This window comes from Aquila chrysaetos, chromosome Z (assembly GCF_900496995.4).
Source record: "Aquila chrysaetos chrysaetos chromosome Z, bAquChr1.4, whole genome shotgun sequence".
In the NCBI taxonomy this organism is placed as follows: domain Eukaryota; kingdom Metazoa; phylum Chordata; class Aves; order Accipitriformes; family Accipitridae; genus Aquila; species Aquila chrysaetos.
In genome coordinates this window covers 78,324,932-78,336,447 of record NC_044030.1, presented here as the reverse complement: position 1 = coordinate 78,336,447, position 11,516 = coordinate 78,324,932, and the positions used below count along the sequence as shown (strand labels likewise).

The 11,516-nt window shown below is 49.1% G+C and overlaps 1 protein-coding gene across 1 annotated transcript in view; it reads right to left on the bottom strand.

Annotated features, from left to right (window-relative positions):
• Positions 1-929: 929 nt before the first annotated feature.
• NOL6 (nucleolar protein 6) overlaps positions 930-11,516 on the bottom strand; it is a 31,035-nt gene continuing 20,448 nt past the window's right edge. Inside the window, 3 exon segments of the mRNA XM_030005344.2 lie at positions 930-1,311; positions 2,555-2,656; positions 11,300-11,497. Coding sequence (XP_029861204.1) covers positions 1,162-1,311; positions 2,555-2,656; positions 11,300-11,497 — 450 coding nt within the window. The 3' untranslated portion in view covers positions 930-1,161.

The window sequence follows — 11,516 nt, the reverse complement described above, 5'->3', positions numbered from 1 at the left end:
CTCCTTAGCAAGCAACAACCATCTACAGTTATCAAACCACCTGAACATCCACTTGCCTTTCCAAGCTTGATCTATTTTTGGTTTCTGCACTATCTGCTGTCACGAAGTCTGTTTTCTTTACTCCGCATGTGATTCACCCATGCTTTGCTGTTGGAACAAGTGTGCTGCCTCCATCAGAAAAGGGGATGGGACTAGTGCATTCACTACCTCTTATTTCTCTCTTTCCCCATCAGGAGTGATGGGGATGATGATCATCCCTGATGATCATTTCACACAAGAGAAATAATCCAACACCCCCGCTCAGAGTAGGGTCACCTAAAGCAGGCTGCCCAGGACCATGTCCAGTTGGGTTTTGAATATCTCCAAGGATGCAGACTCCACCACCTGCCCGGGCAACCTGAGCCAGTGTTCCAACCACCATCATGGTAAAAGATGTGTTTTAAGTAGAATTTCCTACATTTCAATTCACACCTCTCATCCCATCATTGGGCACCTCTGAGAAGAGCCTGGTTCCATCTTCTCTACTCTCCCATCAGGTATTTAAACACATTAGTAAGATCCTCCTTAGCCTTCTCTTCTCCAGGCTGAACAAGCCCAGCCCCTGCACCCTCCCCTCGTATGAGAGGCTTCAACCTTTTTATTATCTTTGTTGCCCTTCACTGGACCTGCTCCAGTGTGTCCACGTCTCTCTTTTACTGGGGAGCCCAGCACTGGACACAGCATGCCAGATGTCTCACTGGGCTGAGTAGAGGGGAATAGTCTGGTCAGTTTTGAATGGCTCAGTGTTTCTTTGGTTTTGCTAACCACTAGAATAACAGCAGCTGCTATGAACTGCCTTCCCAATGCACACCTCAGCCAGAATTTTCAGGCCTTGACAATTTCATGTGAACACAGCTTTGTTTCCTACAGTGAACAGGAACACCTTCAAAAACTTTATCCATCTGTTTTCTTCAAAATAAAAAGGCAGTTGTATTCTTGAAAACAATAACAGGTCCCACTGCTTTTCTGAACAAGGCATATAAAGATTAAATAGAGTAAAACACACAGTTCTGGGATTTAAAAAGCCGAAAGCTTTTCCTAGGACTGATTTATAAAAAGGAACAGTCCCAGAGCGAACAAACTCTGCTTCAGGACAGGCCCCTCTGACACCTCTCAGTGGCCTCAGATAGTCCATTTCTCTGTACGAGCTTCCACGCTTTTGACCAGGCCTTCTCCCAAAACCTTGAAGTCCTCCAGAATTGCCTCCACGTTGGGAACGCAGACCAGCTCGTTGTTCAGAGTTGTCACCATCCTTCCCTTCATGCTGGAGACCTGCAGGACACACACAAATGTTGCACAAATGGGAGCACCAGGTCAGAGCTGCTTTGCAACCTCTGCAGGCCACAAATAAGAGAAGTAAATTGCTCTCCTGCCTTGTCACATCTAACCCCTCCCACACCACTACACTCAATTTTCTAAGCTTCACTTCTCAGCACCATCAGTGCCCATTACTAGAGCTAACAAAGTACAAGAGTGGCCCTTCCAGCCCCTTTTAGGGTTTACCCTGGAGCCACAATCCAAACACCACAAGGGATGGAGAGAAGTAATGGCCAGGGGCACAGTGGAGATCGGAAGAGTGTGCAGGTGCATGGCAGAGCCTGTGTAAGCAAAGCAGATGGGGTATGCAAAAAGGACCACACCGTAATGCTAAGAGCTGCCTGGGCTCTGCTCTGCTCTTTGGTGGGTGTCAAGACCTCGAGTGGGAAGAGATCCTTGGCTCCACCAGAGGAAAAAAAAAACCTCAAGTTTAATCAAGCCACACTCAGCTCAGATGCAAGCATCTCCTCCTCTCATTTCACCACCGTGAATAACTAGGTTTCACAACTGCAGCTAGACTGAATGGCCAATGCCCCCTGGCCATGAAGAGAGGGGAGATAAATCACCCAGAGACTGACAGCAGAAGAGCCTGGGCTGCCAACTCTGAGCCATGAGTCATGGGTTTCTTTGCGTCTTTCCTTCATAGAAAGCAGCGTGAATCACTCCAGTGTGCCTCACACCTAGCTTAACCACCCTTTAGAGTTTGCAAACCCACATAGCGTAGCTGGAAAATATCTCCATATATCGGCAGGACTCAGGCACTATGAACCCAGGCTTGCCACACCAGCTTCTTGCAGGTCGGGTTTTTCTGGGCAAGAGACCCAAAGCCACAAGAATGGGACAGTCTGCTGCATGCACCAAATGTCTTTGGCAAACAAGGCATTGCCCACCTCCCAGAAGGGGACCAAAGAAGAGCACCTGGGACGGAGAGCTCTGTTCTGACGCATGACTATGGTGCTGGGGCTTGTCAAGGGACACATGTTCCCTTCTCAGCTCTGCTGATGACTGGGGGCACTGTAGCCACAGCCTTGTCTTGGTTTCACCCTTTCTAAGAAGGGACAAAAGTATGAGCTACATTTCTCAAACAGCTTTGGGGCTGATGAGAGTTAGACAAAGCAATTACAATGCAGAAAAAAAGCCCTTCAAGCTTTTAGGGCATAAAGGTAACATGAAGCTTCAAGTAGAGTCAAAAACTCACCTTAAAAGGCTGAGGCTGAAAGCTCAAAGGTTTCCACAAAACTGCAATCACTTCCCCACCATGCTTGTCGTAGAAGAACAAGGCGAGATCACTGAAGGCGTCCTGGGTAGAAAACAAACAGCGGCTGTGCCAGACACCCGAGCCAGAGCCCACGCCTGATTCAGTCTCCTTACACAGGGATACACAATAGCTCTATACCAGCCAGGACCAAAACTGCAACTCTTCCAGAGGACTCCCAACAAGGAAAGCAACTGGCAGCCCATGGACAAGTCCTCAGTGCCTCCTGCTGCCTCTTTTCCCCTAGCCTTGATGGATACAGTGCACTGCCTCCAAGTTTTGCATGTAGACCTCATTGCTGACTACCTCTTGCTGTCCCAGAGAGCGGAAACATGATCCACCACCTCCCACAGCCCTGTAAGAGCACCCAGAAGTCAGCATCCAGCTTTAGAACACCGGACTCCTTAGGTGACAACCCACTGAGTGTTCCTCACCACGGCCCCCCATCAGCTGGATCTGGCACTACCAAGCTTTCCTATCCCAGTGTCCAACAGCCATGTCCAAGATTTCACAGTGCATCAGGTGGAAAGAGGCAGGTCCTGCCCAGCAGGCTATCCCACCACAATATGTTTCACTACATGGCAGCAAAGACAAACCCCAGTCAAGGACCTTTCACTGGAGGCCAGCATCTCGAGCTCTGCAATCTGTACAACCAATGTACCAAACATCCTTCGTCCCCCAGGACAAACCCCACATGTGCTGTCAGCACACAGCGTCCCAAAAGGAAATCTAACAGCAGAAATTTTAAGTTACACAAAGTCCTGTGAGGTGCAGAGATGGAATGCTCAATGGAGGCACTGCAGGAATCTGCCCTCCTTGCCCCTGTGTTTCAAGCAGCTGTGTCAATGAGTAGCTCCTTTGGTGGTGCTGGGCAGCAGAGCTCAAACAGTTCTTGCATAAAGAGATGACTAAAGCCCACAGTCTGGTTTCCCACCAGCCCACGCAAGCTGGATTCCCAGCGCTGCAAGGAGGCAGGGGATGAGCATTACAGCAGAAGTAAACAATACTGAGTGCAAGCAACTTTCAAACCCAAATGTCTGGCCCTACAGCTCAGCACCCAACACACTGGTACCTGGAGATATGCATCCTGAGCACAGCTGACCAAGACAGCCAAGAAGCTGCTCCCTGACACTTGTTCATCTTGCTGGAGATTAACATCACACAATGGCACATGTTTACTGGGCTAAGCAAAAAGCCCCCATCATTAGTACAGGACACGTTTCTGCACATGGCCTCACCAGCTTTGGAGCAACCTACTGCAAGAAATACAGACCCTCTGTTCCCTCTTCAGCCTTCTCCTCCATCCCCTTAGTTTCCCCAGCTGCAACGCTGCTATGCTCTTACAAAGAGAGGTCTCTGCTGGCCTCATTGTATTATGAGGTTTTCATGAGGATGTGCATGAAAAAAAAAATCAACACCAGAGGCAAGCTTGGAAGGGGTCTTGTATGGACATACCAGGATTCCAGTAGGAGAAAAAGGTGGATTGTGTTGGTAGTTCCAGTGATCCCAGAGGGTGGGGTGGCATTTTAAGCGTGAAGACCTGATAAGCAGGGAGCGGTGGTGTTGTCTGCAACCGTCAGAGCCAGATTTATGAGTTCAGACTTGAACTATCACAAACAGAGGGCAACACGATTAGGCCATCAAGCTGGGAAGATCCTCAGACCTGCCAGCTCATCCCACTTCATGGGATCTTCACAGAAGCAAGGCTGGTCAAGGCATTACCTCGCCAAACTGGCTAGGAAAGCCACTGTCTAAAAATACATTGAGAAAGAGGCAGCCCACCCTGGCATTTCTCTTCTGAAAGCGATGGGTTATGCTCAGAGCCCCATCAACAGGGAATACTCCTCCTTTTGCCTAAAGGCAAAGAGCAGGAGGGAAGGAAAGCTCAACGAAGGGCAAAAAAGCTCAGGGCACACTGACCACCAACATGCACCTTTTGAACCAGAGGGGAGCAAAGCATGTGAGAACCTGAAAAAGCCCCGCTACTCTACAGGGCGAGGTTTGAAGTGCCACATGATACTCCCTAGGAGAAAGGTATTTTTTACAGGCATGTCCTGCTGGACAGGAGCCAGGAGCATTTGCAGAAAAGGAGCCCTCCCAGGCTCAGCTCATTTCCCAATAAAACCACTGTTGGGCCTGATACCCAGCACCTTTTATCCAGACAGCAGGGAGCAGAGGGCAGATGTTAAAAGGATGGTATCTAGTTCAAAATCCCAGCAAAAGGCAAGGTTCTGCACTTGCACTGCTCCCAGCATCATCCACACAATTGTGCTTCAGGCCAGCTCCACCAAGCAGTGGAAATGCACATTCAACTCTTAGGGAACTGCAGCATTAAAAGGGTCTGGTGTATTAGTCACCACACTTCTGTTTGTACAGAGGCTTGGGGAGCAAAAGCAAACAGAGTTCACCTCCCTTTCTACATCCCATTCTCCATGCCCAGTGCCACTGGGCTTGCCTGAGCCTGCAAACACCCTCAAAGGAAAGTTTAAGAGAAAAGGAAGAAAAGGCAGGGAGTACGTTTGAACCCCTACTCCCTTCTCTAGCTGCTGTTATCTTTGGTTGCAATTCAACTTTAAAGGCCCAGGGAAAGCTCTCCCTGCTCGGGAGGATCCCTGCCATGAGCAAAACGTACAGCTGGTTCCCATCTCCCAGAGACACAGGGGACCTGCAAGCTCAGGGTTGCGATTCAGAGGAGCCTCATTGTCTGGGGAAGGGGTACATGGCGCCTGGAAGAAGATTAGCTCAAGCTGTGTAAGGAGCCACCTGGGTTGTAGGAATGAAAGGATGGAGAAAGGTGGTGAGTAAAACAATACCCTGATCTAAAACGGGATTACTGGATTAAGCAGCTCGGGCTGAAGTGTGGATTTTGCAATGAGGTAAGCACTTATTGCTAGTTAAGCAACTACACTGTTGTTGTTTAGGGGTGGGTTTTTTTCACGTAACCATTTATCCACCCGGTTTTTCACTGCTCTTACCCGGAGATGGGGCTCACTGCATCACGGCTGATGGAAAAAGAGGAGTCTCTTAGGGAGGCCTCTGCACCCGAAACGTGCCTAGCAGCTCCTCCTGGTGCAACCGCAGTTCAAGTGACAAATACATCAGTCAAATTTTTCTCAGTGTTTAGAACATTTTAAGTGTTCTCAGCAAGGGATCCACCAGTATAAAACCCTATTGAAGCTACTTCCAACAAACGACTACATGTGTGGTTAACACTTTAAGGTCCTGATGCTCAGAGGTTACCTGACACAGACAGAGCCTTCCCTCACACCCAAACACAGCAAGGAGTACTGTCGAGAAAACCAGGCTGGGGTTACTCCTGTGTCAGAGAGGTTTTAAAATAAAAGAAATCTGGGTGTTAGGTTTGGGATTCAACTGGTAAAAGGTATTTCAAACTACCCAAACTTTTCCACCTCTGAGTGCCTCATCAGAGCCACATACAGATCCTTGTCCTGGGGGTCTGGGGCAGTGACAAAGAAGTATGGCAAGGGAGAAAGCCACCCATGTTCTCCTGGCTGCATTAGCAAACATGCCTTGTCCACCAATCCACCAAACCGTCTGAGACTAAAGTCTTCAGTCACTTCCTATGGTACAAATCCTACAGAACCTCTGGGAAGGCATTACCAACATAGAAGAAATGCAGCCACACGTACCCTGTCAGCTCACCCAATGAGCACAAGGGGCTGATGCCTCACTAAGCACATGTGTGCCCATATGTGTAACGCATGTGCGTGTGCATGCACCCCCAGCCCTGGGCACTATGCCAAGGGTCACTTAGCTGCTCTGCAGCTGTAAAAGTGGGTAATTTCATGCCACCTCTGCCCCTCCAAGGGCATAGATCCAAACAGGAAGGTTTCCTCCATGCTAAGAGAGCTCACAGAACTTTTTCAGTTCATCTCTGCCTGTCATCAGTTGCCATAGGAGGAGTCAGCCCTGTCAGTCAAAACAGGAAGGGAACAGTCTGACCTGAAAAGATTTCACCAGTTCCAGCTACATCCCGTAACCACAGCTTATACATTTTAAGAGAACGAGAATTTTTAATATCATTAATTCCTTCTCAACATGCAGTAGCAAGATACACATTCCTACACCATGGAAAGAAGGAAAGGGACTATACGTCTTCCAGATAGGTCTTGTCTGAAGGTGCAAGAAATGCAAAACATTGCTGTAGAGGAAAGGATGTTTACAGTAAAGCAGGAAACATTTTCCTGCTCATCCGCACAGGAAAGATCTCCCATGTACAAGATGGGCAGCTCCTCAGCCACGAGCTCTTCCACAGGCATGTACAGCCAGAGAAAGCTAAAGCTCAGCAAAAGACATCCAATGACCTAATGACCTAGTGAGACCAAAGACCCAGTAAGAAATGTTAGGTCTTTTAACAGCCATTACAGACATGCAGATGGACATGGCACAGGCAGCTTCGACCGATCTTCCCCACCATGAGAGAACAGCTCTGGACCTCAGGGAGGTGACCAGAGCCTTTGGGCTTTGTGAGCTCCTAAATGCATGCAGATGAGTATGGCAAGCATATTGACAAGTCCTGTGTCCTCTGTATCGTCTCTTGAGTCCGGAGGACAGTCAAGCCACCCTGGAGCAAAAGCTGCACCGATTGAGCCTTTCCACACCACATCTCCAGCAAACAGCTCAGGGTTCAGCAGCTCAACAGCCACCACAACACAAATAAGCAGGCATGATGGAGGCCCAATGGGAGCCTCATCTGAGACGCTTAAACTTAATTTAGCCTTGCTGGAAAATCCTCACCAGGACCCAACCCAGGGTTTGCTCGCCAAGGTGCTCAGGACCAAAAGCAGCAGGGAGGCTGGTGATGGCCTGAAGCTCCAGGGAAGCCCTCTCTGCAGGACGTCTGGCACCTGCTTTTCCTCAAAAGTGTCTGTCTGCAAAGCCTTCTAATCTGGACAGACTCCCAGAACAGGCCTTTTCTATCAGATCTGTCCTGGAATTGAAGAATTTGCCATCTGAATCCCAGGACCAGCCTTTCATCTGTACCCAGAGCCTCCCAGGCACCAGAGCAACTCAATCAGACCAGCTCCTGCAGCACATCTCCTTAGAGCAGGAAAAATTAAGGCAGTCAGGACTCAGCACCTCCCCTCCTTTCATTTTGTCCTCTGATTAGGCTCCTTGGGGAAGGCATGCAGCAATCCTTTGGCTCCAGAGCGCTCCTGCCTTCCTAATGCCTTTGATTTGAGAAGAACAGGGACCTCTCAGGAGCAAACAGGTTGGACAGTAGAAAAGTGGGTCTCCTGGTTACTGGGCCAAGGACGCTGGGGAAGATGCTACTCCCTGCCTCTCTCAACTCAATCAGTATGCCCAGGCATTTCCCTTTTTCACGTGGCAAGCTCAGAAAAGGGCAGATGTTTCTTTTCTGCCCATAGAAAAGAACAAAATCCCGCAGCATTGCTGCATGGAAGATGTTTCCCTTTGTTGCTATAAACCCACCACGGTGGCACTGTCAGCCTCAGCTACAACCCTGTTGCTCAATTCTGTGGTTAGTGCTATTAAGGGATAGCAAATTACTCTGAGTCAAAGCCAGCCGGTTCTGCATCCAAGTGCCTTCTCATCCAAAATCTCTCGTAAGTATTCACTGCTGTCACCACACTCCTTTCCAGCATCAGCTTCTTGCTGCATTTGGATCATCCCAGGGCTCCCAGCCTGCAGGATGAGGAGGAGCTGAATGCCACTTAGAGTAGTGAAAGCCAGGGGAAGAGAAATACAAGGGTGCTGGAGAGGCTACCAACCAAAGCCAGGTCATAGCACAAAGCTGATGGAAAGGTCTTGCCTCTAAGCAACAACATCGGTACACTGAGACACAAAGCCAGATGATTTCCGATTGAGTAGTTTCTACTGACAGCTTGGCATCACCTGGTTGCTGGTGACCCTGCAGTGCAAAGTCAGCTTTTGAGGCCTTCCAACACAGACGGACACTGCTGAGTTATTTGAGAGCACATGCAGCATCACCTCTGTGATTTTTTCAAGGGAAGAAACACCTGTTTGCCCAGAGATATTCATCAGTGCCTTCAGGTCTGCTTGCTACTCATCTGAAAACTACGAGAGACAAGTGAACTAGTACTGCAAGATACCTCCAATATGACGGCCACAAGGGAACACAGCCATACCTATCTCAGAGGCTTCAAGAGGAGGAAAAGCCCCCCCCAGACAGGGCTGCCGAGGCAGATTTCAGGCTCTCTACCCCATAGTTCACTCTTCAGAGAAACCTGTGACCAGTTCCTGCTCTGTTCCTTCCTGAGCACCCTCAGGTCAAAGAACAAGAGGCACCAAGTGAACACAATGCTGCTTCCAACAAGGCAATATGACCTTTGCTCATATCCATGTTTCTTCATTGGGATGTTAGTACACTGGATTTAGGACCAGCTGTAATTTGTAACCCAACCAAACCCTACTTCGAGTCTATTATTACCTGTATTAGAGAAAACAGGCAGTAAAAATTCAGACAGCTTGGATGTCACTATTGACTGGACCAATTAAGTCATAATTGCTTGACAGATAATGAAAGCTGCTTTCCAGGGAAGTCTCTTCTGCACCTTTCACTTCTGGAGCCATTTGCTGACACAGAGTTCACTAGAAGCACAGAAAAGTCCTATAAACTGCAACACACCCCGATGAGTTTCCTGATCAACCACCTTGATATACAGCCAGATTTGCTGCAAGCCATTAACAGCCCCACCAAGGAGCCTGCTCTCCCGACTGGCTCATCCAGCAGTCTCCAGTTCCTCTTCAAGCAAGAAGTCAGCCTCCTGCCAGGTCTCCATGAGGGTTACTTAGCCCTGACCCCTTCAGAGACATGGAGGCTCTGGCCCCATGCATACAGGCACCTCCAGTGCCTTGGCAGTTGCTGAAAGGCTCTGTTCACCTATAACCCCCCGTTTCCAGCATGGGGTGAAGGATTTCAGGCTTAAGATAGTCTATTTCCCACCCACATCTATGTCTCCTGGTTGAGGTTTCACAGCAGCAGGTCAAATCCTCATCACTTAGGGAACAAAAGAGAGGGGCTGGTCTTGATACTCCTCCTCAGATCCAGGCACCAGGAAAGAGAATGAAATAGAGGATGGTTCCCAATCACTGTGCTTCCTATTCCATTTTAAAAGTCTGGTGCAGGGTGCTTCTCCTCCTTCTTGCATATCCTGGACCCCAAAAAATCCCCCCCATGCTCTCTACAATGTGTCTGCATGACCTCCAGCTTCTCAACCACCTTCCTTCTCAAAGGCAGGAGAGCACTGGACATCTCTCCCCCATGTCCTTCCAGCTAAAGAAGCAGTGCTACTTGCAGGGAAATTGTGGGACAATTTTGAGGTCTTCCTCAATTTAAGGAGGCCTTGCATGCATCCTTGTCTCTCACTTCGTCACCCCCCAAGACTGTCCCAACCTGCTGTGGGTGACAGGAGGACTGAGTTTGCACCTTGCTAGACCTGGCAGCTCTACTGAAGCCACAGCAGATTCCTATGGGCAGAGGTCATCATGCAGCGCAGCTGGCAGGCAGCTTGGGAGGTAACAAGGCTCTGCCCAGGGTGAGGAAACTTTCAAAGAAACCCTTGCAAGTTTTCTTTGCCCACTTCCCAAGCTACCTGGGTTAAGATGAAAGGGGAGCTTGAAATGAAAGGGCCCAGCATCTTCCAGCCTGGCCTGAAATTTCAATTCAGGCACCTCTTTCACAATGGTGGCCAAACACTGGGACAGGGAGGTGGGAAATCTCCATCCCTGAAGACAGTCGGCATTCAACGCGACTGGGCTCTGTGCAGCCTGCTCTAATGACAAAGCTGGCTCTGCCCTGAGTCGGGAACAGGGCCAGAGACCTCTGCAGCATACTTCCTGCCAAAGCCAGCCTATGATTCCTACAGCAGTTCTGACACTGTTCACAGCACTTCTGTGGGTAAGGGGTAATGGCACTTGAAAGTCAAGCCAGGTTTTGAAAAAAGGACATCACAGTCCCACCTCTGCACACGTTTAACTCAGCTACCACATATAAAGCTGGGAAGGGCCAAAGAGGCACTAGCTCCAGATACAGCGTGGATCACAAGTGCCACCCAGCATCTTGCATACCTCCCCAGCTTGCTAAGGCTTTGGCATGGCCACACAGTGGAAGAGAACAGGGTTGCTGACTTTGGATACTGATGTTCTCCATATACCCACATTACCAACTTCCTCTGCCATCATGTAACCAGACACAGAGAAACCATCCCGTGACCAATGTTCAGCCTCTATGGCTTATGCAACCATTGTCCTAACAGCAGGAGCCCTACAGGTACCAGGCCATGGATTCCTGTACATCCCCCCCGAAAATATAGGTAGCTACTGTCCATCATGCACGCCAGTTGGTGCAACAAGCCATAAAAAGTCAATTAACTGACTAGAGACAAATGGCTTAAAGATACTTTTGCATTGAAATATAATATTCTTCAGCAAAAGCTCCAGGTGCTTTGTATCTGAGGTCATTCTCACATCAGCAGCACTCCCATTTCCATGGAACAGGTGGTGCACTCACCAGGTCTTCTGCTGAAGAAGCAATTTCAGATGCACACACAGAGTAACAATCCCATGCAAAATACATGAAGATGTCACCAACTAGGTCCTGCAGTGGCAGGCAACCTGAATGCCAGAAGGCAGCTCACCCTTAGGTAGCCATCCCCTTGTGCCTCCCCAACAGGCCATGCTTACTCTCAGCTCCTGAAGGTAGCATTGTACAGGGTCATAATCCACCACAGGAAAGAGGATCTTCACAGCAGTGCTGTTCTTCACCACACCCCGGGAAAATGACTTTAGTGGCTGGTCCACACTCTCCAGATGCCGAGGAATCTGGTTTGGATTCAGGTGGATTAGGACATCGTAGAAGTCCAAAGGAGGGCGAAAGACCATCTGCAGGGAGAGAAGACCA